We start from the raw sequence: 27,518 nt of genomic DNA, 5'->3' as shown, positions 1-27,518 counted from the left end.
CTGGACAATAGACGCATTAAAATATTCATGGACACATTAAAATATTCACTGTGCATTCCAGAGAACAGTGCTTATATACAGGCACGCCAATATTCTCCACTGTGCACAAATAGATGAGTCAATAAAGGCAAACCTGCTCAAATACCAAAATGTTTGCTTTCAAGCTTATAGCAGGACCTTTGTTGCATCATTCATTAAGTATATTAAAAACACCATACACTTTTGCCGGACTGAAGAGATATCTTCAAAGATATCTAATGTACCCTGCGTTTTGTGGCCGGCTTCAACTAAGTAGGTTTAGGCAATGTTGGTGAAAATAGATGTGGCCCAATGATATTTATTATTTGGAACATATATATATATATATATATATATATATATATATATATATATTCACGCTATGGTACCAGGTGGACCCTAGTTTTGTGCTGTCCACGCTTTTAAAACCAGAGGTCTGCTAGATATCCGCGCATTGCATATCCCTGAGCAGGTGATGTGTCTCTGATGGGGCAAACAAATGGCATATAACTGAATAAATGACAAACAGCAGTCACCAGAATGGTGACAAAACCGGGACCCTGTCGCATTCAAGGCCTGGGTACTCACTGAAGCACGGTTGTGCACTTGGTCAGCGTGGTGTGAACAAACATGCATTCAACACGCCCACTACTTGTTTATTCCCCAAGGCTCCTCATGTTGCACAGAATATGTTCACAATAATTGTGACTTACAAGAGATTTGCGTCTGAGGCTACCTAACGGGCTACTGAATATGTAAATAAATACCTGTATGAGAGCGCTGCAAGTATGCTTATGCCCGGCGTCTTCAAATGCCTGTGCCTGACAAATGGAGCAGCAGGCAGGGCACAAGAGTTGTTTTTGGTTCCATTTCACAAGAGAACAAATCAAGGAGAGGAAAGAGGGGGGTAAGAGCTGCTGGTTGAAGTAACCCTTTCAGCAAGTGAGGAGGAGCGAGAGTCAAAAAAGGAATAAGAGAGGGGGAGGAGGCAGCGTCAGAGCAGGAGAAGTGAACTCTTGTTTAAAGAAAGGTGATAAAACGAAAGTAGCGCTTCACTGGCAAACTCTGTAAAGTGGCGCAAAAATGTGTTTGGTTGTAAATATAACAAATCTGGCCATTTTTTGTATTTTTAACTTTTTTTGTTTTCCTTTCCGAGGCTGCACTTAGGAATAGAAAAATGTCATAAGACGACGACATATGCAGCCAAAGTGTTTCTTTCTTTTTTGGACCCTTTTCATAGAAGAACATAATGAAGAAAGAGCGGTTAAAAACCATTTGTTGAAGTCATGGTTTTTAGCAAGTGAGCCGAGGAGCAAACCTAATGACCGATGTCCTTGATGAAAAATGCTACCGCGGTAAGCTGCTATTTTGGAAATGGAGAACTGGTGCTCACATAAAGCACTTCAATACCTTCCCGTCTGGTTCACATTACAACTGCAGAATAAGCAGTTGCAAGGAGAGCTTGTCCTGCCTGCAACAGCAGGAAGGAGAAAGAAAGTCCTTTAAGAAAATAGTGCTCAATGTCTATAAATAAAACATACAGAACAACAACACATGTAACAAGGGCAGTCCTCATGGGAGGTTACAACAGGTAAAAGTAGCAACTAAGGAGGGACGACTAAACCTATTCTCAAATCAAAAGACACCATTTACAAAGGACAGTAACAGGAGCCTATTTAAAAGATGGGCGGAATATGGGAAAAGCTTAAAGCCATACCTAAATACAGCCTGCCTCGAAGAGTCGGTGCAAGGGCTGCCTAGGCAAGACCTAAAAAGCCAGTGTGTGCCACTTGATAGAGATGTAATTTCCAAGACTGCATCAGAGTCTCCAGAGAGGAAAGCATTTGCCCCTCTGTTTTCAGACTATTCCCAATCCTCACTCAGAGTAAACCAACAGGAGTGGACAGAGTAATGAAACATAAACCAAGCTCTGACTCACAGCTCTCATTGTTTCTCCAATTATCCAGGCAATAAGCCTTGGACGATAGGAACTCTATCAGGTTCCGAAGTGTCCTGCCTGCTTTTACCTTCCTCCCTATATCTGCAATTTATAGTGGGAAAGTGATTGCTTGATATACTGAATAGGACACTCACCCTGCACTGCCATGTAGTCGGAGAGAATGCTGGTCACTGAGTTTCACCAATGGAAGAGCATTCACTGCCAGTAATAGCAATGTATAGCAGAAAAGTGAGTGACAATGAGAGAAAATGGTAATGGGATGCGGAAGAACAGGGGCTCAGGATGACAGTTTAAGGGAAGGGTAGTGGTGTAGGGGAACAGAGGGATGATTGGAGTTAGGGAGGGGCCAGCGAGCAATTATGAATTATAAGGGAGTGACACAGGAGTAAGCAGAAGTGTGATAGAGCGAGGAACTACACACTTGTAAGAGCCCAATAATAAATAAAAAAATAGGCATAAAAATAATACCTTTATTAAACACAGTTGTGTGGAGACGCACAGAGCAGGAGCATAGCACAATGACTAATATGGCGAATACATCTTGCCTAATTAACACAGTCAATCAATAAGGGGTGTTGGGAATTCCCAAAATATATTCAATCATTTATCAACTACATACATTGAGCTATATTTGGATATGGACTAGTGAAATGTTCTGCAACCGAAGCAAAGAAACAGCCTGTCATCTACACACTATTATGGAAATATTTCCTTTGGTTATTAAGCCTTGCAGTTACAGCGAGTTCATGGAAATATTTCCTTTGGTTATTAAGCCTTGTAGTTACAGCGAGTTCAGAACAGGCCAAGAAACCTTTAGACGTTCTGCAAGCTCATTAAGTGCCACACATTGGAACCTTATTACAAGATGGACTGCACGCACTCCTATGGAGTGCTGAAACACACATGAAAAAGAAACTCCCTAATGTCAGAAATGGAGGACTACAGCTCAAAATCAAAAACCTGGTAGAGCAGCAATGCTTGAAGGACGAGACTAACAAGAACAGAGAGGAACACCATTCATTTAAGAGTATGGAGCTGAAATGGACAAGAAAGCAATCCAATGACTAGTAAAAGACTGGCCTAAGATTCACACTATGTACAGAACATTAAAGGTTTGCGACATCTACACCAGTTAGTAGGGGGGCCTAAAAAGCATGTAGTAACTTCCCTTACACCTGCCTACTCTTTTGCACTAGCAGTATCTAATACTTACATCATTCAAAATGTGGCAAGTAAGCTACACAGAAACACAGAATAATAGGCACATGTACAAAAAGTAATCACATTGGTTTGTACAACCTGTGCATTAGTGTACAACGCAATATACAATATTCACCTTCTTATCGGCTTCACTGTCAGAGTCGCTTCCAGATGAGCTTGAAGTAAGAATTTCTTTTGATTTAGGCATTCTGGTGGGGAAAAAAATAAACATTACACATTATTTATCCATAAAACAATCCTATTAAATTACACAACTGACAATTCCAATATAATCATTTTTATAGAGCAATTTGCAATATTACCTCTAACAAATATATTTTTCCTTAAAAAGGAGCACGTTCCAAACTAGAAACACTGCTAATCGGATAAAAAAAACCATCAGATCTGTAACAATGTGTTGTATATGTTACCTTTTGACCGCTTTGCTGTGTATCGTAAAAATACATGCATAATAAAGCCAGGGCAGCCCCCTGAGACTAGTACCTTTACTGGAACATTTAACCTCAAATACAAACCAAGAGGGGTTGAAAAGGGTGAGGCTTCCACCACCACATACACCGATTGAGAATGCTTTATTAAAAAAGAAAAAAAACTACCCTACAACCTGAAGCATTTGCTTTCAGGTTCTGCCCATGACCCTTCTTGTTAAACAACCATTGGCAACACCAAAAGGTCTTGCATTGGCTGCGGACCTTTCAGCTTTGCCAATGTTTTTAGGGCTCGCGAAGGGCTCTTTTGTAGGGGTTTAAAAATAGACCTTGAAATTCCACACAGCTTGTGACTGTGCATTTCCTAGGTCCATTTTGATTGGGCTTTGTGCGCATGCTGTTTTTTTAACAGTCCACGCAATAGGCGGTCACGTAGCTCCGCCTATGGCCTATTGGTGTCTGTTACATGCACCAAAGCCCATATGTCTTCAATTATCGCGGGCAGACACGGGGGCGATAATTGAAGACATATGCCTCGCAGTGGCGCGCGCATCACTAGCGGGCTTTTTTTTTTATCCATTTCACGGCGAAGCAACTGAATAAAAAAACAACCGCTGACATCTTGTTCTTTTATACTGTATCGGTCGATCGCTTTCAGTTTTAACCTGCGGACTCCAACGTGCCTGCCCAAACATCCCTGTGAAAAAAATGATTGGGCCTATTTACAATGGTCAACGCGCTGTTTACGTGTTCTTGAATCAGGTGTATGTTTAGTAGTGAATTAAGTGCGCCGTTTACGTCTTCTTGAATCAGGTTATGTTTAGTAGTGAATTAAGTGTTGAAAAAGGCAAGTTACTGCTTGGGAATATACAGACAGTACCAAGTTACCGCGTTGTTGGTGTTCAGCACCATGTATGTGCTAAACCCCCAAATAACTCTCATTGCATGAGAGCATCTTATCACCTGTGAAAAAACCTGCAACCGGGCAGAGCGTTCATCAGTCTTGCCATCTGCCTCCATTAAAAATGCACATATCTACGTACTGAGAATCAGAGTCTGACATCTGTAATCACAAATCTAACTTCTTTTTCACAAATGCACGTTGAGGTTGCATAATGACGCCATGTCTTCAGGGGCACCTTACTCCAGTAATTTTATTTTCCTTTTGAAAGCCCTCGTAATCCGGAAATCTAACCCAAGTGGGAGTAAACTGAGGTGAACTACAACTCCCAGAATGCAGCATGCTGGTAAATGCATGCATGGGACGTGACAATGCGGTTCCAGATGACTTGGAGACCTTGATGTGAATCAGTTTGCGAGAATAGTGCGTTTCAGCGGACTCGTGAAATAGCGAAATTGAGCAATAACTTGACCACACAATGTTGACAGAGTGGCAGTGTGACACTCAGCAGTGGTATGTACTCTCCTCTCCACTGCATCCCACATGGACGTCTGAAGACTTAGACATGTAAAGCTGCTGCTGGCGCTCCAAAGGACGCTGCTCTTCTGGAGTTTGAAAACCTATAAAGCTTTCGAGTAAACTGTCATGTCTCAATATACCCACCAAGGCTTGAAAAACACAAAGCTGAGGAGAATTTACATGGAGGGGTTTTATGGGGGAAGGCATCTGTCATTCCTGTTGTGGAGTCTGACGGGCCCAGGACAAGACGCAGCATAGAAGGAGCCGCGGTTCCATCGGCTCCTGGCATTGTAATAACCTTTCATTCACCCTTCCAGTCAGTCTCGGGCCATCTGGGGCACAGATGAGACTCCTGAAGGCCGCAACTTTGGCACGCTCGCCCCACATAGATCAGACGCGCCTCCTCTTTCCCGGTATATATATATATATACATATACATATATATACATATACACATACACATATACATATACACATATACATATACACATATACATATACACATATACATATACATATATATACACATACACACACACAACGGCAAACAAGCATTGGCAAAGGCAATAATTCTCGCCTGTACCAGTTACACGCTGTGGCAATGCTATGTAGCCGTAATGTACATCAGCCCAGCTAAAACTAATTCAAACAAGCATTGGCAAAGCCAATAGGTCTCGCTCACCACAGCAGGTGACTTAGGCAATGTTTTAAAGCCCTGTTGTACAGCAGCGCAGCTAAAACTCATGAAAACAAGCATTGGCATCTATTGGATTTGTCAATCTTTTCTTTAAGATCAGCTGTGCAACATGGCGTCAAGTAAAAAAAAAAAAAAAAAAAAAAAAAAAAAAAAAAAAAAAAAGGAGGGCCAGATGTTCGATAGCATATTAAGTAAAATTGAAAAAAGTTCCTTTGTGTTTTGAGCCATATACTTTTTTTTGCCTGCAGATGGTTTTGACTTTGAGAATGACAGAGTCAAAAATTGCACAATGATTTTTTAGGACTGTCAAATCAGTCTTCAAGTATTTGTTGCCACTTATTCAAATTGCAGCACTCTGCTTTAGTAGCTATAGTGGAAGGAGTTGAATGAGTTTGGGCTTCAGGTTTGTTTGTAAGCATGTGCTTTCCTATATTTTTTTTAATGGTATTGTATTGTATTTGACTTTATATAGCACTTACTACCCCTGACGAGGCGTCAAAGCGCTTTTTCGGCGAGTAGCACGCTACTCCGGGACCCATAGAGGATAAGTCTTGAATTAGTGTAGTGAAACATGGAAGTACATTTTAAGTGGTGGATAGGTTAGTCAGTTAATTAGATTTGGAATGATAGCAGAAGGATAGAGGAGGACAAAGGTTTGTATTTATATAGCGCTTGTTGATGCACGCTATTCAGGAAGCCTACAAAGGATTAGTGGTGAATTAATATGGTGAAATATGAAGTTATTTCAGTGGTGGATATTAGTCAGTTACTTGGAGGGAGAAGGATAGCGGAGGGATAAAAGGGGAATAAAGATTTGCATTCATATAGCACTTGTTACCCCTGATGGGTGTTGAAGCACTTTTCTGGAGAGTAGCACGCCACTCCGGAATCCATAAAGGATTACTGTTGAAAATTAGTATAGCAAAAACAAGCACTGGCGTTGCCAATAGGTCTCGCATTAGGAAAGTGTGAGCTATTGGTATTGTAAATGACAATTATTTTTTTAATATGTGTTGGCATTGAAAATATATAAATTAATAGCATTGTTATTTACAAAGCCAATAGCTTGCACTTTCCTAATGCGAGTCCTATTGGCTATGGGAATGCTTGTTGTTAGCCAGCAAGGACAGTGCTGTTGTGGTCCGGAGTGATGTGGTGGTGTCCGTGAGTGATGTGGTGGTGTCCGTGAGTGATGTGGTGGTGTCCGTGAGTGATGTGGTGGTGTCCGTGAGTGATGTGGTGGTGTCCGTGAGTGATGTGGTGGTGTCCGTGAGTGATGTGGTGGTGTCCCAGAGTGGTGTGGTGGTGTCCCAGAGTGGTGTGGTGGTGTCCCAGAGTGGTGTGGTGGTGTCCCAGAGTGGTGTGGTGGTGTCCCAGAGTGGTGTGGTGGTGTCCCAGAGTGGTGTGGTGGTGTCCCAGAGTGGTGTGGTGGTGTCCCAGAGTGGTGTGGTGGTGTACATCAGTGATGTGGTGGTGTACATCAGTGATGTGGTGGTGTACATCAGTGATGTGGTGGTGTACATCAGTGCTGTGTTGGTGTCTCTGAATGATGTGGTGGTGTCCCCGAGTGGTGTGGTGGTGTCCCCGAGTGATGTGGTGGTGTCCCCGAGTGATGTGGTGGTGTCCCAGAGTGGTGTGGTGGTGTCCCAGAGTGGTGTGGTGGTGTCCCAGAGTGGTGTGGTGGTGTCCCAGAGTGGTGTGGTGGTGTCCCAGAGTGGTGTGGTGGTGTCCCAGAGTGGTGTGGTGGTGTCCCAGAGTGGTGTGGTGGTGTCCCAGAGTGGTGTGGTGGTGTCCCAGAGTGGTGTGGTGGTGTCCCAGAGTTGTGTGGTGGTGTCCCTGAGTGGTGTGGTGGTGTCCCTGAGTGATGTGGTGGTGTCCCTGATTGATTTTGTGGTGTACATCAGTGATGTGGTGGTGTCCCTGAGTGCTGTGGTGGTGTCCCTGAGTGCTGTGTTGGTGTCCCTAAGGGCTGTGGTGGTGTCCCTGAGTGCCGTGGAGGCCTCTTCCCTGGAATCCGAAACAGCTTGTCATAACACTTCTTAACACGTAAACATCGCCTTATAAATGACCATGCCCCGGTCCTAAATAAGGCACAAACACGAGCTCAGAAATGCCTTGCTTGCACTGGCCATTTTCGAGCTGCATTTCCTCCTCCAAACTAGAACATTCTTCCAATAACAAACCTCTTGGTGGGGGCGGAGGGGGGCACTTCTCCGCAAAGCGTTTCTTCCTTCACACGAACACCCACTGCCCCTACAGAGACATATTCGGGCGTGTTGGTGGCCACGCTTGAGCGGACTCGAAAAACAACCCTCAAGTGAAAACACACGAGCTGTACATTTATAATTATGGCTCCTCGGGACTTCTGTGTAGGTGTGTGTCCGTGTCTTTCTGTTTCATTGGTGCAAACTGCGTTTAAAGCAAACACCACATTTGCAAGGAAAGTGTGGAGTTGATTCTGCTTACACTAGCCCTTTCTGTGTCGCACATTTGCACCCGGGAAAGTGCCGCGAGGACACACTTCCTACCCTTTTGTCTGCCCGTCTTTGTGGACGGGCCCTGGAGCATGTCAAATTCCCATGCAGAGCAAATTTAACCAGAGAAAAAAAAACAGCCGAACAAATAAGTATGTCTGACCGCAAGCAAGCGATCGCTTGATACTCGGCTACACTTTCTCTCGGTTCTTGAGGAGTCATTTAAATATATAAATAATAATGAATACAATTCTGAAGTTTCCACAGAACTCTTGAAATGCGAGTGTGCTCGCGGAGAAGTTTACATACAGAAAGAGAGTTTGGGAGTGCAAACACAGCCTGGTGACCGTGAGAAGTGTGAAGTAGGGGGTGGGGGGAGTGGATGCCTGAAGTGAAGCTGCTGGCACCACGCTGGGGTAGCAACAGATGGCTGGCTTTGATGTGGTGATACAATGGGTAAGCCTGTGGGGAAATGCGTGTGCTTGGCTGGGCTGCCTCTGATGATCTAATGCGAGTCAAGGAAGGCAGGCGCTGGAGAGGGAGGGGGTGGGAGAAGCTGTGTGCGGGAGGCTGGGCTGGCTGGGCTCGTTCACGAGAGGCTTGTGGTCACGTGATTCTCCCGTTTTTCACATGCACTCCCCATTTCCCATTCCTGCGGAATGGTATGAAGATGTGCACATAAATTTCGCGAAATTGTTTGAGAAATAAAAACATTTCTCCAGATTAGCGCCTGCTTCAAGGAGGCGTTACTTTGCATGACTCTTTGCTGGCGCAAGGTATTCGAAAACCTGTCATTTGATTTGAGTGCTGCGCTACCCCTCTGCTGAGTTAACAGAAGTAACTTAATTGTTTGAAAGAGCGCACAGCTCCGTCCTGCGCAGACTCGGTCTGTGCGCCCATCACACCATGGCGCCTGTTAAACCCACACCAGCGAGGAAATGAAAACAACAGCTGTGCGCCGAATGTTCCTCTGCATTCATCTGAGATAGAGGAGCGCTGCTGAGAAACGTGCCTGGAGAGGGGCTCCGTTTCACTGCAAGCGCAAGAGGAACAGAGCGTGTTTGCGGTAGAAATAGACCTCTGATGACCTCAGCGCTCCAGCTGCGCCCTCCGAAAGAGGACATCTGATTTTAATATTGGGATCAAAAACTGCATCTACGGCTACGCGCAGGCGGGACTGAACCTTCCAGACCACCTTGAGATGCTAGAAACCTGTAAAAAGCAACAACAATAAATACATTCTGCAACGTAGTGACATACGCAGACGACACACAGTTGGTGGTCGCTCTGACCCAACCTGCTGAACAAGCCGCCGCGAACTTCTCAGCATGCCTCCAGGAGCTGGCTGGATGGATGGCGAAGAACTGCCTCCGTCTTAACGGTGACAAGACTGAGGTGCTGATTGTTGGAAAACCCCCCTCAGTCTGGTCATCTGCCTGGTGGCCGCAGACCTTGGGGCCCCTCCCTACCCCTAGTGATCAGGTCAAGAATCTTGGAGTATGGGTGGACTCAAAATTGGACTACGACTACCATACCAGACGGGTAGCTGGTACGTGCTTCTCGATTCTACGGAAACTCCGCAAAACCATCAACCTGCTCCCAGAATCATCTAGGAAGACCCTGGTCCACGCCCTTGTCACGTCAAGACTGGACTACGGCAATGCCCTGTATCTAGGTGCCAACGCCACTAGTCGGCGGCGACTGCAGACAATTCAGAATGCTGCCGCTCGCCTGGTCCTCCGGCTGCCCAGAAGAGCCGCCTCAAAAAAATCCCTACAAACACTACATTGGCTTCCGATCAAGGAAAGAATCGATTTCAAAGTCCTTTGTATTGGTCACAGGATCGTACATGGCAAGGGCCCGGCCTTCCTTCGGAACCTTCTCTGCCCCTATACGCCCACCCGACAACTCCGCTCGTTAGGAGCAGGCCTTCTCGCTGTCCCCAGACACAAGAAAGCCAGAACGGGAGGAAGATCCTTTCGTACTTTGGCGGCACACAAATGGAACTCTCTCCCCCTGAGCTTAAGAGTGGAAACATCGGAGCTCATCTTCCGCAGGAAACTTAAAACATTCCTCTTTCCTAAAGACTAGCCCGTCTTGTTCTGACTGACGGAGTAGCTGGCTCTTCTGACAGCGCGGGGACACACTGACAGTGTAACCAGGCGCTTTACAAATTCAGAAATAAATAAATAAACCAGGTCTCTTGGGATACAGGTTTCAGACACCCCACTGGATTACGTCTTTAGTTTGGTGATGTCACATCAAAGTCTGGCTTTGTTAGGTTAAAAACAAGAATGAGGATGAGGCAGATACCAGACGGCAAGGCTGTGATTGCGTGGAGAGAGAGGGGAGGTGCTGGTGTGGGAGGGGGGAGGAGTGCTGCTAGGGCAAGGCTGTGATTGCGTGGAGAGAGAGGAGAGGTGCTGGTGTGGGAGGGGGGAGGTGCTGGTGTGGGAGGAGTGCTGCTAGGGAAAGGCTGTGATTGCGTGGAGAGAGAGGGGAGGTGCTGGTGTGGGAGGGGGGAGGAGTGCTGCTAGGGCAAGGCTGTGATTGCGTGGAGGGAGAGGGGAGGTGCTGGTGTGGGAGGGGGGAGGTGCTGGTGTGGGAGGAGTGCTGCTAGGACAAGGCTGTGTTTGCGGGGAGAGAGAGGGGAGGTGCTGGTGTGGGAGGGGGGAGTTGCTGGTGTGGGAGGAGTGCTGCTAGGGGAGGAGAAGCCCTGGACGTGAATGCTCGTGCATGTTTGATCACGTGATTCACGTGAACTGCAAGAAAACCGCGGCTGAAAGCCCTTTGGTTTGAAGAGAAAATAGCCGACTTGAATTCTCCCCATTTCCCATTCCTGCGGAATGGTAAAGGCGAGACCTAAAAATATGAAGTAATTTGAGTAGTGGATATGTTATTTAGTTATTTGGGTAGTATATTAGTATAGTTTAATATGGAATTTGAGAAGTGAACCGGTTAGTCTGTTAATTTCGATTGAAAAGGATAGTGGAGGATTTCTTTTATTTTTTATAGATCTTAGCAGTAGGAGGAGGCTTTAGGGTGAGTAAAAAGGAGTTTTGGAGGGGAGGACTCGGGGAAGAGTTTAGAAAGGTTTTTTTTAGGGGATCAGTATAGTAAAAGAGGTGTCCGATGATGCAAGGAAGGGTAGAGTAGGAGAGAGTCTAGAAAGGGTTATTTTGGCAATCATAGTAGTGGTATGGGGTTTGGGATAAATGAGAGAGTGGAAGTAGAGGATATATTGATAGATGTATATGATGAGGGATAGGGTAGTGCATTGGAAGGAGTACTAGAAGAAGTTTGAGAGGAGTCAGGAGGTTGGGCTAGAAGATATATTGAGCGAAGTATAGGCTGAGAAATAGGGTAGTGCATTGGGAATGTTAAATTAGAAGAAATTGATAATTATATATAATCATAATTACATTAAAAGTATATAGATACATAAAGGAGGTAAGTATATGTAGATTAAAGATATTGATTAAGGCACAGGATGAGAAATAGGATAGTGCATTGGATACGCTTTTTCAGGAGAAAAGTAACAGACACACAGATCCAAGTACACAGAAGGTACATAGATGCACAATGGAAGTATGTACATGTAGTCCAAAGATGAATTTTTTTTAATGTATTTTATTATTTTTTTCTCTCAACAACTATTATTTTACATGTTTATACAAAGGAATACACAAAGATAGGTACATATCTATAGTGAAAAAAATGGTTGTATACAGAGGGATATGCTGTAAATTTCTGTTTGTGTATGGTGCTTATGTGGGGAAGAGCCAGATCTTGAGTAGTTTTCTGAATACAAGGTGGTTGTCGGTGGACCTTATGTTGGGGGGTAAAGAGTTCCATAGTTTGGCTGCTTGAACAGAGAAGGATGTGCCACCCATGGTTTTTTTCTTGTATGGTGGGATTTTGAGGCAAGGTGCTCCTTTAGAGCCGAGGTTCCTTTGTTGAATGTGTTTGGCGATTTTATTCCTGATGAAGAGTGGTCCCATTCCATGTATTGCTTTGTGGGTGATACAAAGCAGCTTGAACGTGGATCTTCTGGCAACCGGTAACCAATGCAGGGCTTTCAAGGCAGGGGAGATGTGGTCTCGCGGTTTGATATGCAAAAGTAGTCTGGCAGCAGAGTTATGAATCTGTTGTAGTCTTTTCATGGTCGTTAAAGGTGATCCGTGGTAGAGCCTATTGGCGTAATCGAGTTTGGACAGAACATGGGAGACGGTAGCTTGGACCTTGTGTGGAATTCCCAAATAAGGAAAATTCGTCACAGCGTTTTCATAGTAGCAAAGCTTGATCTTGCTAGTTTATCCACTTGGGCATTCATTGACAGCTTTGAGTCCATGGTCATTCCGAGGCTTCTTACAACCTTCGATACTTTAGGCAGTGATCCCAGTTCATCATGCCATGCGGCAAGCGGGTTGTAATTTTTCCAATCGCCACACGTGAGTATTTCAGTTTTTGAAGCATTCGATTTGAGATGGCTCCAGGTCATCCGCTGATCCACGGCTCCGAGACAGCTGAAAATTGGTGATTTTCCAATGTCTTTGGGGCATTCCAGTTGAAGGAGTATTTGCGCTTCATCTGCATAGTTATAGCACGTATGGTGAAATGTATTGATCAGTACTGGTAATAACTTCATGTAGATTATGAAAAGCATGGGTGAGAGGATAGAACCTTGAGGGACCCCTGCTTTTGTGGAGTACAGTTTGGACGAGAAAGGTGGGTGACATTAGTTCTGTTTCGAAGGTAGGACGTGATCCAGTCTAAAGCAGTTCTCTCTATGCCGGCTTCATACAGGTAGATTCATCAAGCTAAATTGCGCTTGCAAAGGGCCAGATTCTGAGAATCTGGCCCTTTGCGAGTGCAATTTTTGCATTTGGGATTCATCATCCCAAATGCAAAAATCCCTATTTGCGAGGAATTGTATTTAAGGAATCTCTATTAGAGATTCCTTAAATGCAATTCATTAACCAATTTGAAATTGCGAATTCGCAATATTTGGTCGCTATTTACCACGAAGTCTGACATCGTGGTAAATTGCGAAAAAATTGAAAAAAGCACTTTAGTGCATTTTTCTCTGTTGCATGTAAAACACACACATGTCCTTTGGACATGTGTGTGCGCAGCACCTGTGTAAATTTGCATTTCAGGGGTGCTAAAGGGTGTCCTTTGGACACCCCTGGCACCCTTGTAATCGCTATCTTATTTGCGATTAGCTAATTGCTAATTGCAAATAAGGAATACTCCCCATTCATTCCTATTGGCCTTTCGGCCCATAGGAATGAATGGGGAGTATTCCTTATTTGAGATTAGCAATTTGCTAATCGCAAATAAGGAATGTGTAGGAATCGCATTTTATTTTGCGATTCCTACAAGAATCGCATTTTGCGAGTCTGTAATAGCGATTCCTTATGAATCGCTATTAAAGACTCGCAAAACAGGTCTTTGATGAATCTACCTGATAGTCTTTGTTCCAGACTGTTATGGTCAACCGTGTCAAAGGCAGCTGAGAGGTCCAAGAGGAGTAGCGCAGCAACCCCATTGCGGTCAACTGTATTCTGTAGGTAATCCCAGATGGCAAGGAGGGCGGATTCAGTGCCTCTTCCCGGACGGAATCCTGTTTGGAAGTCAGAAAGTATGTCATTCTCTTCAATGAATTGTGATATCTGAGCGAACGCTACTCTTTCTATCAGTTTGCCCAAGAACGGTCTGCAGTTGTCAGGGTTCAGCGGGTCAAAGTTTGTTTTCTTCAGTAAAGGGTGTATGTATGACTTTGAGTTCTTCTGGAAATATTCCAGTAGTTAAGGAATCGTTGATGATTCTTCCTACTAGAGTGGCAGTAGAGATTGCTAAAAGAATGGTCTTGAAAGTTTGTTGTGGACAGGGGTCAGAAGAGAAGGGCTGTCGGCAGGCCTGCTAGCTTTGACCAGGTCCATAAATTCATCATGTGAGAGTTGTTGGAAGGAACGGAGAGGCTTGATTAGAGCATTCTTGGATTGTTGTTTTGTACAATGGTTCGTGCTGGTGCTTGGTTTCTGTTTTAAGTACGATTCCAACGTGTCTGCTTTGTCCGTGTAATGATTTGCCACTTTGTCTGTGAAATCTTGAGTAACAGGATGCTTTCCTAATAGACAATTTGGTTTGCGAAATTCATTTAGTATTTTTTAGAATTCTTTATTTGCACATTTAGCGTTTTGAATTCTGTCTGAATAGTAACTTTTCTTAGCTTTTTTGATAGCAGACTTGTATAATCTGTTAATTTTCTGTAGGTGAAGTTTGTCTTGTTTGGCGTTTGTTTTGAGCCAGGTACGTTGCAGCTTTCTAATTTGTTGTTTTATGTCTTTTATTTCTATGTTTCTCCAAGGCGCTTTTTTTCTTTTGTTCGGTTGTGTGGTTTTGAGTGGAATCAGGATGTCAAAAGCTTTCTGTAGCCACTCTCAGATTTTGAACAGAATTTATTGTCTCCAGATTTGTACTGGATGTTAGTTGTGTTTCCAAGTGTTCCAAATTGAGTTTGTTCCACGGCGGATAGGTGGATGGATGTTAAGGTAGTTTTGGGTGAGTCGCTTAGCGTTGTTTTATGTTGGAAGGCAAGCAAGTGGTGGTCTGACCATGTGACTGGAGTTATAGTTTGAAAGGTAACTAGTTCAGTATTAAAGGTAACTAGTTCAGTATTAGCAAAAATGACATCTAGGATATGTCCAGCAGTGTGTGTCGGATGGTGGACAATCTGATGCAGGTTCACTGCGTCTGGGCCGGTGATTATAGTTTTTGGATGGGTCATATTTGGTTTATCAAATCAAATGTTAAGGTCACCCAGAACACATAGGTTGGAGTGTATTGTTATCAGGTTTGAAACTGCGTCTAGAAGTGCGTCTGGGAAATTTTGCCTTGCTAGGTGGAGGCCTGTATAGGAGCAGGAAGTTACAGGAGGAAGACTGTGTAGAATTGCATCTTGTTAGAAGAGCCTCACAATTCTTTATGGAGAGGTTGTCAATTTTAGTGATATGTATTGTTTGCCTGAATACAACAGCTAGACCACCTCCTTTTTTGGCTATACGATTTTGGGTGATTATTTGATAGCCTAGAGGAATGGCTTCATGCAGGACTGGAGCCATATCTTCTGATGCTTGTTTTTAGAGAGGGATCAAGCATGTATTAGTAGACAGTTTATGAGTGGCCTTTCGTGATAGTGGGACTTTGTTTGGTAGAAGAGTGATCAGTATTGTGTGGGTTTGTAGCAGGTGTGTTTTTAGTGCTGGTATTAGCTGTATTAGGATAGCAATTGTGTCGCTGTTCTGTATCGTGTTCCTCATCCAGCATGCTAAGAAGGCATTTTGATGGGTCTGCATGTGTATGTGTTGGAGATGGTGTTTAATAATAATAATACTGAAGTTTATAAAGCGCAAACAGCTACCTCACACGGAGGTGTCCCGGCGCAATTGTAAGCAACAGGCTAAACGGAGTAGTAAAAAAACAGAAAAGCAGATTACTTATTAAAAAGCCATGTCTTTAGCTGTTTCCTGAAGACAGGCTCTGAAATTGCATTGCGAATAGACAGTGGTAGCGCATTCCACAGTTTTGCAGTTCATGCCGAGAAGGTTCTGCCCCCGAGGCGAGACTACGCGAATCAGGGGGACGGAGAGCAAGTTCAGCGTGGTCGAGCGCACAAGCCGTACCTGCTTGTAGCGGGAGAATCTTAATTTAAGATAGTTTTTGCACTTACCCTGCAGTGCCCCAGTACTGATTTTTAAGGAATATTATTGTATTTTAAAAGTTGACACGTAGAAACTTTGTTGAAATTACCAATGTTATCCTACGGAAGGAACTTCAATTTGCAGGTAAAGTAGGTTCTCGTTAATTTTGTAATCCAGTACTGGACTCCTAAGTTCAGGACTGGGGCCTTTATCTAAAACAGGGAAGTAATTACATTTTGGAATATTTGTAGTTTGCAAAAATCGACAAGAAATTTCACAGAAAAACAGTCAATGGTTTCCTATGGAAGAAAATTCAGGCTACTGGTAAGTACGGTTAAAATTACTTTTCAGGGTGGGTGCCCAGCTAAAAGGTGCAGCACTGAGGTCTCTCCTGATAACAGGTGAGTAAATCGGAATTCGTTGTTCGGCTGATTTTAGGTGAATATTTAAAAGTTCCAAAATTCCACACTTAGAAGAATTTCCAAGTGAAACCAGTAAATATTAGCCTATGGAAGAAAAGTGCGTTATCGGCTTTTAGGTATTTATTTTTGTTTATTTTAAAAGTTTTATATAGCGCTAGCTTGACCCGTAGGTATCAGAGCGCTTTACATACACACAGTAAAAAAACGGAAGAACATTACATTACATAGTAGGCCGTCAGTAAGGATGCAAATCAAAGACAAAAATACAGCATGGGAAATAAATATGCAGTGCAGCAGAGGGGGAAGAGAACAATAAAAAGAAAAAAAGGTGAAAATGACATAGTCCGGGCACCCACTATCCTTGACTGTCCAGAGAGAGAGGAGACAACTCGGATATAGAAGTCTAAGTTAGTTGACGTTGGTCAGGAAAGTATTTGTTTAGGAGATGGAGTTTAAGGTCCTTTTTGAAACAGGAGAAGGAGGGGTTGCATCCGAGGACTCCAGGGAGATCGCTCCATATCCTGGGAGCGTTGCCAGAAAACGATCGGTATTGGGTGGATTTCCTTTTCAGTTTCGGAAGAATGGTGTTTATTGGGGAACAGGTAGGTAGCGACCGTACAGCCCAGAGACCTCCATTCTCCCGATCAGTGAACCCCCAGGATATCCTAGATATCACATCTCCCTTCATTACACAATTTACATAAAGATGTTCGATACAGATGTCAGCCGCATATTGTTAAAACAACAAGGTAACACAAGAAGCAGACAGTACAACAATACTACAGTTAAACCTGCAGTTGACAACTTTAAGAGCGGATACTAAAGTCCAACGTTGATATTATTTGAGCATCTAAGAGCCACAACACATTCCCTTTTCCAAACAGGTTGAAACACTGATTCTGGAATATTACAAATGATCATCCCATTACAAAATCATTCTAATTTGAAGGTAACATGACTGATCGGCCTGTGCGAGTAGCTTTACCCCCACAAATAGGTCCAGAATAATCTGCCCAAGGAAATTGAACTGGTGCATCACTAGATGCACCATTGGAACCATGAGCAATTAGCAAAAGTGCACTTTCATCCCACATCCGCTCATAAAATAGGAGCAAGTCCACCTCATGTTTGTCATGGCTCCAATTTAGCACTTTGTTGCATATTGAAATCCTGGCAAAATGCCAAACCTTCCAATCACTCAACAGTGGGGATCTTTTACCTGCAAGCGTTCTGAAAACTTGCTGTCATCTTTCCCAACCTTGCAACCAAATTTCACCTTCACCACCTGGTTCCAAATATACTTCCTTCACAGCATGTTTTTGTCATAATATTCTTTGCACATCTCTTGCAATTTCAAATGCACCCAGACTATCTTTTTTAGGATTCTCAAGGGGCTGTACCCTGTTACCGTGGGCATTATTCTAGATGTCCAGATGCTGAAATACTCTTGGCCATTACTTTTTTTCAATCCTTGCCAGCACTAATAGCTGCTTGTACACTTCCCAATTGCACCCTGTTGAAACGCTCCACAATTCCATTATCGGCTGGATGACAATTAGGTGTGTGCCTCATTTTTTGTTTCTTTAAACAAACTTTATTTCAAGTAATATTGCTTATACAATTTGCACCTGTTCTGATGCACGAGTATACATGTACAATTATCACAATGCAAGTGTTACAGTTACCATGCTTCTATACAGTCTTTCTCCTGGCTGAAATATATATATTTTCATAATTTTTCTATTTGTGATACATCTGCACACGCCATTTGTATATAATCCTTTTAACAGGAGGTTCATATGCACGTGTGCCTTTCTTTTATACCCTTCCTTGCTAAAAATGTCCCATTTTTTTCTGCACTAACTTGTGGCCTATTGTCATTCAAATGGAATTTGGTGTGTCTTTCCGTTAAAATGTTTTCTCCAAGAAGAATATTATGGTGCCTGCATCAATGTTTGTAGACACTTCCCATTCTGACCACTTTGAATAGTGAGCCTTAACAACAATTACATACATGGATTCTCCCCACATATCCAGAATGGGACCCAGTATGTCTATGCTAAGATCCTACCAATATATTTTCAGGCACCTCTTGTCCCCCAAAGGAGAATGAAATGTAGATTAGGTTTTGTCTGCATTGGTACAATAATGACAGTTCCAAGCAAACCGTTCTGTTTCCATGTCGACACCTGCCACCAGTAAGATGATTTCACCTCTTTCTCAACCAATGTTATTCTTATTGCCAGGCATGTATTCCACATCATAAACAAAATTCAACAATCTGAGTGTCATTCTTGCTATGCGCTGCTCTGACTATTCCTTGAAATGTGAGGATCTTCACAAAAGGTTAGTGGTCAGTGTGTAATTTGAACCTGGTTCCACATCTGTCAGAAATTTTCTATACCCATTCTGCAGCCAGCATCTACTTCTCGATTAATGAGAATTTTTCATCTGCTGGCGACACAGAACGAGAGGCATATGCTACTGTATTCTCCCTCCCTTCCGGTCTCTGAAAGTTGGGTCAACACCACTCCTAGTCCCATATCACTAGCATATGTGGGCACTACACTGCAGGCACCCATTTCAAAATATGGTAGGGGTACAGTTGTGCATAAATCATGTTTAAAGTTTTCAAAATCCCCTGCAACTCCTGGCCCCATACGAACTCATGTTTAGTTTTCAGTAGTTGTCGCAGCCTATGAGTTTTCATGACAAATTTTTCAATTAACTTTGAAGAAAATTCAGAAAGTCCAAGGAAAGACCCGACTTAGTCCTTGGAAGTGGGAGCTGGAGCGCTACTAATAACTTCTATAATGTTCTTCTTAAGTGAAATACCATCAGCACTTTCCTCATGCCTCTAAGACACCGATCTCAGGGGAAACACATTTTTTTATAGCTCTGCAGTGAGCCCCCTGTAAGCCTATTTTTGCAACACCAGATTCAACCTAGAATCGTGTTTGTGTCTGTCTCTGCCCATCACCAGTACGTCAACCTGGAAATATGTCATTGCCTCCGTACTTTTAAACAGTTTGTGCATAAGACATTGAAAGAGACAGCCGCCGACGCTAAATTGAATGGCATGCACACAAGCCTATAGCAACTGAAAGGAGTGACAAAGGAAGTCAACTTCCTACTGAAATGATGTGACAACACTTGGTGTAAAGCGGAGGTCAAATATATTGTAGAAAACCACTTACAGCCCTTTGATTTCGAAAAAAGATCATCAATTCTGGGAAGAGGGAAACTATCACAACAATATTCTTATTCAGATTTCTCTGATCAATTGAGAGTCTAATATTCCCATTGGGTTTCTGGGCTACCACCACTGGAGCCAACCATTCTGCACTTTTTACTGGTTTGATTGTATCCCTTTGTTTGCCAAATCATCCAAATGTTCAATGACCCTTGTCCCGAGACCCAATGGTGTATGCATGTCCTGATGACTAACTGGTACGGCCCCCTCCTTTAACAAGCAGCCACCAACCTCACCCAATGGCTATCCAACAGCGCTGACATCCTAGCACCACTGAAAAAACGACAAATCAAACTAGGCAGCAAGAAGGCCTCCTGGTTCAACGATGATCTTAAGAAATCCAAGAAACTCTGTCGATCCCTTGAGAAGGCCTGGAAAAAAGACCCAAACACCAGCACCAAGGACGCCTTCAAAAACGCCACCCGCATACACCACCAACTGATCCGGAATGCCAAGAAAGCCGCTTTCAAGGACCGACTAGATAACAACGCCCACAACAGCAAGGAATTATTCAACATCGTCAAGGAATTTACCAACCCCTCAGCCAACTCCAACGACATCACCCCCTCTCAAGCCCTCTGCGACTCCCTAGCCTCATTCTTCCACAACAAAATTGCAGACATCCACAACAGCTTCGACAACCGACCCAAAGACCAACCCACCCAACCCCCCGCAGGACCAACTCCCCCCCTGAACATCCTCAATGACTGGAAGCCAATCTCCACCGAGGACACCATCCGTCTGATGAACTCCATCCACTCAGGATCCCCCACAGACCCATGCCCTCACCACATCTTTAACAAAGCAGACTCCATCATAGCACCGCACCTCCGAGACGTCATCAACTGCTCCCTCAACTCCGCAACCTTCCCGGAAAGCTGGAAACATGCCGAACTCAGCGCCCTCCTGAAAAAACCCACAGCTGACCCCACCGAACTCAAAAACTACCGCCCTATCTAACTCCTTCCTTTTCCCGGCCGATGTCATCGAGAAAGCGGTCAACAACCAGCTCGCCGCATTTCTCGAAACCAACAAATCCCTCGACTCCTCACAATCCGGCTTCTGAGCCAAGCACAGCACTGAAACCGCCCTCATCGCAGCAACAGACGACATTCGAACTCTAATGGACAATGGAGACACTGTCGCCCTCATCCTCCTCGACCTCTCCGCTGCCTTCGACACGGTCTGCCATAGCACTCTTTTACAACGCCTCAGAAACGTCGGAATCCAAGGAAAAGCACTGGAATGGATCACCTCGTTCCTCACCGGAAGAACCCAGAGAGTCCGCCTTCCACCATTCAAGTCAGAGGCCACTGAAGTCATCTGCGGCGTCCCACAAGGATCTTCTCTCAGCCCCACCCTCTTCAACATATACATGAGCCCCCTCGCGACCATCGCACGCCAACACAACCTCAACATCATCTCCTACGCCGACGACACTCAACTGATCCTATCACTCACCAGAGACCCTAACACTGCCAAAACCAACCTACATGAAGGAATGAAAGTAGCAGCAGAATGGATGAAGCACAGCCGTCTGAAACTGAACTCAGACAAAACAGAAGTCCTCATCCTAGGCACCTCCCCCTCCGCCTGGGATGACTCTTGGTGGCCAGAGGCCCTTGGAAAAGCACCCATCCCGACGGACCACGCACGGAACCTGGGTGTCATCCTGGATTCCTCACTCTCGATGAACAGACAAGTCAACGCCGCTTCGTCATCTTGCTTCAACATTCTTCGCATGCTCAAAAAAACATTTCGCTGGATCCCCACCGAAGCCAGAAAAACCGTCACCCACGCTCTGGTCACGAACCGACTGGACTACGGAAACACCCTCTACGCCGGTACCACCGCAAAACTCCAGAAAAAACTCCAACGCATCCAGAACGCCTCAGCCAGGCTCATATTAGACATCCCGCGCAAAGAACACATCTCTGGTCACCTGAAAAACCTCCACTGGCTCCCCGTAAATAAGAGGATTACTTTCCGGCTCCTTACCCACGCACACAAAGCACTCTACGAAATCGGACCAGAATGCCTCAACACACTACTATCCTTCTACTCCACCCCCCCCCCCGCCAGCTACGATCCTCCAACCAAGCCCTTGCCACTGTACCTCGCATCAACAAAACCACCATGGGAGGTAGATCCTTCTCCTTCCTGGCAGCTAAAACCTGGAACTCACTTCCCACTCACCTTCGCCTGACTCAGAACCACCTAGCATTCAGAAAGCAACTCAAAACGTGGTTATTTGACAAGTAATTCCCCATCCTTCTTCTAGCGCCTTGAGACCCTCTGGGTATGTAGCGCGCTATATAAACTTTTTGACTTGACTTGACTACAATACTATGGAAGAATCTGCTCAATTCACCTACTGGCTTGAGTTAAGTTAGAGGGGTACATATATTGGGCACAGTCAACTGACGCCACTGTAGGTGTACGCATCACAGATAAAGACAATGGAAACAGATTACTGCTGCTGAATAACGTTGCCGGCATGGGCATCACTGATACACACAATGGCTGAATTTTTGAATGACAGGATCCGTTATGGTGCTGATGCGTTCACTACAGCACTGTACTGGCGAGCACATCACCGATGCACACAAAAGCCGCTAAAACGCTTAAACGATGGCGGCACACATGTTGCGCAGAGTTGTGCTGGAGTGCACATCACTGATGCGCATACAGGCCAGAAAACCCTTCAAGCTGGCGACACGCACATGGTTTAGTGACATGGTTGCCGCCGCCTCAGTGCCCTCCTATTGCACCCAGATATAATTGCCGCCAAAGTTGGCCAACAAGACCTGTACACCTCACCACACCATGGCCCCCATCATGCACCACAGAAGATCCCTCTCTGCTGCTGTGTTTCGCCACAGGAGCGCCAGCCGTCCACGCTACTTTCCTCCTGCAGCAACTGCGGCCTCTTCCGCTTTGCCTAGTCTGCCTGTCCCCCAATCACGCCTTGAACATGTGTGGATTCAGATACCTTTCTCCTCGCCAAATTGTAGGAAGATGCTGTACACCAGCTCAGGGTGGTAATTGGGGTGTGGGGGGCAGGTATGTTGTGATCGTACAGTCCAGAGGTCTCCACCAAATGCCTAACCATCCTACCCAGGTTTTCTATAGTGGAACCCCCAGGTATCCTAGATACCACAAACAGAATGTGCACAAAAAAATTATTTCGTCAGTAAAAAGTCCCACTCGCAAAATTGTGCACTTCGGCATCCCATCTGGTCAAATTTAGTCATTCGAGTCATGTGGGTATCCGCATCTCCTACAGCGGCTGCGGTCGATCTGCTGTTAATTGGTAAAATGAGAGTTCTGCACCTGAGATTGGTTGTAATGTACCATACAAAAGACCAAAGTGATTTAAGTAACATTTTCAGATCGGGGTAAAAGTCACAATTTCAACAAGAGAAATACAAACCACCAGAAATATTCTTTGCCTCCCAATGCAGAGACTGGAGGCTGCAACGCTCCTCACACTCTAATAAGGAGCCGTAGCTAGTTTTCTAGTCTAAATGTGCACATAAACTCGGATTAAGAAGTATAGGGAGCCTAGCTTTCAGCATCTGCGTTCATTGTCAGAGGCGCAACTAGAGCCAAATTTCGGTGGGGGGAGGGGGGCTAAGAAAAAATTTCGGGGGGGGGGGGGGGCTGAACCTTTAATCAGTAGTGGGGCTGCATGGGCTCTTAGGGTGAAACAACTGCAAGGCTTAATTAACATTCAAGTGGTCTTTTAAAGACCTGTGAAACGTTCGGGTGCGGCTCTGTGTGTACCCGGGATCTGTCTCATCCCGGGCTGCCACACACGACGGGGGGGGGGGGGGGGGGGGGAGGGGGCTGAAGCGCAGTGAGTTCAATGGATGTTGCGCGCCTGTTTATATTACAGTAGTACGTTTCCATATGGTCTTCCATGCTTTTAATAAGTTCTCTTTGTTGGTGCACTGCAACACAAATCAGTGTGCCCCTCGGTCTTAAGAATGTTAAGAGGGGACCATTGTGTCAGGGCGACAAGCTACTCCACGGTCTAGTTACAAAGAATAAACGAAACGGATTATAAAAGAAGTAAAGTGGTGGCAGACTAATAATCTTCTCTCCCCCCAAAAGAGAGAATGGAGGAGTTTGGGAAGTCCGCCGATTACAGCAGTCTAGGTAAGGTACACGCTGCCGTAAACGCGAGCACTACCCGCAGGGATGCTTCCTTAAAATGCGGATATATGAACACTGCGAGACGACCAGCTCTCCTCCCCAGCCATTTTACACAGTTAATACTTCCAACATGGTGCTTGCCTTAGACCCGCAGCGAGGCCTTAGCTCACAGCACGCTAACAATAGTTGTCGTCTTATGTCGAGGATAGAAGTATCCGGAAAATAAAGGGCGCAGCAGCAACCTGAGCCCCAGTTCAAACATTCACAGACGCAGTATGCGCCGCGCAGCCCTCACCTCCTGCGCTACAGTGATCACCTGCTGTCGAACCGGCACCGATACTCGAAATTCACTCCCGGCTTGGCTTGGGTTGCTATGCCTATTTTTTCTCCTTTCTCCTTTAGAATCGAATTTCTAACCGGAAGTAACTTTTTTCGAAACGGAAGAACGGGCCACCTAGCGGCACTGACTCTGACCTACAGTAACGTCGTGCGTCACGACATTAACCCCGATGAGCAGCGTAATGGACATGTTGTGGATGGCTTTGAAGCGTGAGACAGAACACCATCTTGTGATTGGCAGAAAAGTTGTACTTCTACTACAATCGGGAAGAATCGCAGATGGCCCTCGGTCACATTGTGCCTTTTACCAGTTCGTCGTTCGCTGCGCTCGAGACACAGTCCTCTTTTAAAGTATTAGGTATAGTCTAGGTTACACACCTCAGACATGACTAGACATTTTTAGGTCGAGACCGGGCAGCGCATGCACTGTACTGCCAGGCATGCTGTATTGAGGAATGGAATAGAAGGTCCGCCCATTCCCCCCCCCCCCCCCCCCCCCGCCTATCTTTTCAATTGGCTCCTGTCACTGTCCTTTCGAAATCGTTGCTTTTGATTAGTGAATAGGCTTACTGGTCCCTTCTTGGTACCGTATTGTCTGCAGATTTGTGATCTCCCATATGGACTTGACTTTTTAGGTCGAGCCTAAACAGAGCTTGCGCTGTTAGGTGCTCTTTTATCTTTACTTTGTGGGGTCTGACTCCTCCCACGCTTTGGACTGGCTGCTGTCTGTGTCATTCAAAAAGGATGACCTGCAATTGATTAATGGTGGGTGCATGTCCCACCTTTTTTCACAAGGTAACGCCCATGGAGTAATGCCTCGGGAACGAGCAGCCACGCGCATTCTGCTTGTGATCTTGTTTAATTCAAATTAGCTTGTCTCCGTGTGCCATCTTTTTTTGTTTGTTTAATTTAAATAAGTAGACTTTAGCTGGGCAGGGGAAAAGTAAATGATTTGCCCAGATTCACAGAATGTTGACACCAGACCGAGGCTCGAACACGGATCCGCCACTCCCGATTCGCCGTTTGGTTGCTGTGCCACCCACTAGTTTTCCATAGAGCATGAGCACTTTTGCAATGCTCATGTTTTGTTATTTTTGTCTCAGCACAGCGCCCGTTTCACGAGTGCTGCGCCTTATGTACTTTATGTTTCATCACTGGCTTTAGTATTAACATTTTAACCGACCGACCAACGCATACAAAACTCCAGCAAAAACCTGCAGGATGAGGGGGTAAGTGGGTTAAAAGGGGAGGGCGCAAACCACTAATTGTTACGCGCATGCATGTTTACGACATAGAAACAGACCAAGTTAACATTTCTGCATGTGTAAATCCAACACATCAGTATATTTCCACTCATTTACTTTCATTTTGTTTTCCTCGTTGAATACACCCGTCTACAACAACTCCTCCAAATCCATTTACTCCTGCCTTTCACCGGGGTCAATCTGTAGTTTTTCAAGGGTGAGACACTCCTTGCAAAAGGTTTTTGAATTTACAAGTTTGTCTGCCCCCTCCCAAATGTCCCCTATCAAACTGCTGCAGCAAGAAGCTACATTCACTCACGTTTACGTCATTCTGGCAGAACTATATGCGGGAGTAAATCCATTTAAAAGGGTACTATCACTGGTGCTGGTTACTAGCCAAGGTTACACTGGGGTGCACATAGCCTGAATGGGGCCCCAATTATTAGCAGAGGCGCCCACAAGACAACACCTCATTCTGCACTAACCCCTCCAGTGTCTGAAATCAAGTATTTGTATGACAGCTGTGCATCAACAACAAAGGCAGAGGATAAAAAGAGCGTCTTCCTTTCTCTCTCAGTAGAAAGTGTTTGTGCAGAAGATTCTGAGCGAAGTTTAAATAATTCAGCGCCTTGTCAGGGGAATTAGGAGCTATATAACATCTCCAAAAACTGAGCTAATTCCGATAGCATTCGGGCTCAGGGGGATTAAGGGTCAGTAACAGGAAGCCTCTGTCTGTCAGTGGCTGCCTCCAGGCCCTCAGACAGCAATTAAGTTTAAGGCGGCTACGTACGGTACTATTGCATTTTACAGAGCAATGTTCGCACAGGTTCAGGAGGCCCACTCATGAAATATTCCAATACTTTTTCATGGTGTGCCTGACCCTCCCCAGGGCTGGTGGGGGTTTTCTTCACCTAAGAAACGTTCACAAAAACAGTGCTAAAGTTCCAGATGTTTACTTGGCCTCTCATAATTCATAGCACCTTTCTTCACACCGCTTTTCCTTGCAATTTCATTTTTCACTGCATACGATATATGACTGAAAATCTGCTTGGGAGGGGCAGGATGGGAGAATAAAAATATATACATTGTGCAATCTCAGGTGAAGTGCAGTATAATCAGAGGCATTTTCTTGGTTCATATAGCAGAGCTGTCACTCAAGATTGGTTATCAGGCCTGTTAGTCCCTCCTTAGTACTGCCCTGTCTTGATTTGTAAACTCCCATGAGGACTGGCCCCTTTACTCTGGTTGTTACATGGTACAACTTATTTAGTCCGTACGCACTATTTTCTGTAATGAGTTTCTCTTACTGCAGGAGGGTCTCTCATGCTGAGTTGTGACCACCTGTTTGTTTAACTCGTAGCAAATGGGGAGCTCTTCAGGGGCCATGGGAGACAGACGGGGCAAATCAGCGATGCCTTTAGGGCGGTCAAAGGTGCCTGATATAAATACCGCTAGATCTGGCGTGTTTGTTTCTGAACGAACATCTAAGTTGAAAATGAATATGCTTTAGATTTGCTCCTCCGCTCACTTGCTAAAGACTATGACTTCAACAAAGGGCTCTTACCCTCTTTACTCAATTTGTTCCTATTTGAAATGGATCCAAAAAAGAAAGAAACTCTTAGGCTGCAAATGTCTCTTTGGAAACACTCTCCCCAATTGCAAGCACAAACTCAACCGGAAGGTATTGGAGCGCTTTACTCAGCAGTTCTCCAGTTTCAAAGTGGCAGATTGCTGCGCCTTGCTTCTCGGCTCAGAATACCTGTAAAGGGTGTGCTTCTACCCCCAGCTTAACGTTGCTATCGCTTGTTTGCTTTTCTCCCCCTGCCCATCACATTGCTCTGTCTATCCTTTGCTTCCCTATACCCTCGTCCCCCTTACCACACCGCGCCATCCTTTTTGCTTCCCCACACCGCACCTTCAGTTTTGCTTCCGCACACCCTCGTCGTCTGTGTTCTTCTGCTATCTTCTGTTTGTAACCCTCCCCCCCCCCACACACACACTTTTGAACAAGCATTTGGAATACAATAGGTCTTACAGTTGCAAGAGTTTAAGCTATTGGCCTTGTAAATGACATTGCCTTTTATTTATGTTTTAAAAACCAAAACAGAAATAAAAGGCATTGTCATTTACAATGCCAATAGCTCAAACTCGTATAAATGGAAGACCTATTGCATTGCA

General features: G+C 44.9%; 1 protein-coding gene across 1 annotated transcript in view; it reads right to left on the bottom strand.

Moving 5' to 3' along the window:
* SUB1 (SUB1 regulator of transcription) overlaps window positions 1-24,272 on the bottom strand; it is an 80,814-nt gene extending 56,542 nt beyond the window's left edge. The window contains exons 1-2 of the mRNA XM_086960499.1: window positions 24,053-24,272; window positions 3,315-3,387 (exon numbers count right to left, since the gene is read on the bottom strand). Coding sequence (XP_086816625.1) covers window positions 3,315-3,386 — 72 coding nt within the window. The 5' untranslated portion in view covers window position 3,387; window positions 24,053-24,272. The remainder of the gene's footprint in view (window positions 1-3,314; window positions 3,388-24,052) is intronic.
* Window positions 24,273-27,518: the final 3,246 nt, after the last annotated feature.

This window comes from Lissotriton vulgaris, chromosome 3_1, assembly GCF_964263255.1.
Source record: "Lissotriton vulgaris chromosome 3_1, aLisVul1.2, whole genome shotgun sequence".
Lineage (NCBI taxonomy): Eukaryota > Metazoa > Chordata > Amphibia > Caudata > Salamandridae > Lissotriton > Lissotriton vulgaris.
Note: the sequence above shows the minus strand (reverse complement) of the source record. Positions and strands in the feature narration are given on the sequence as shown.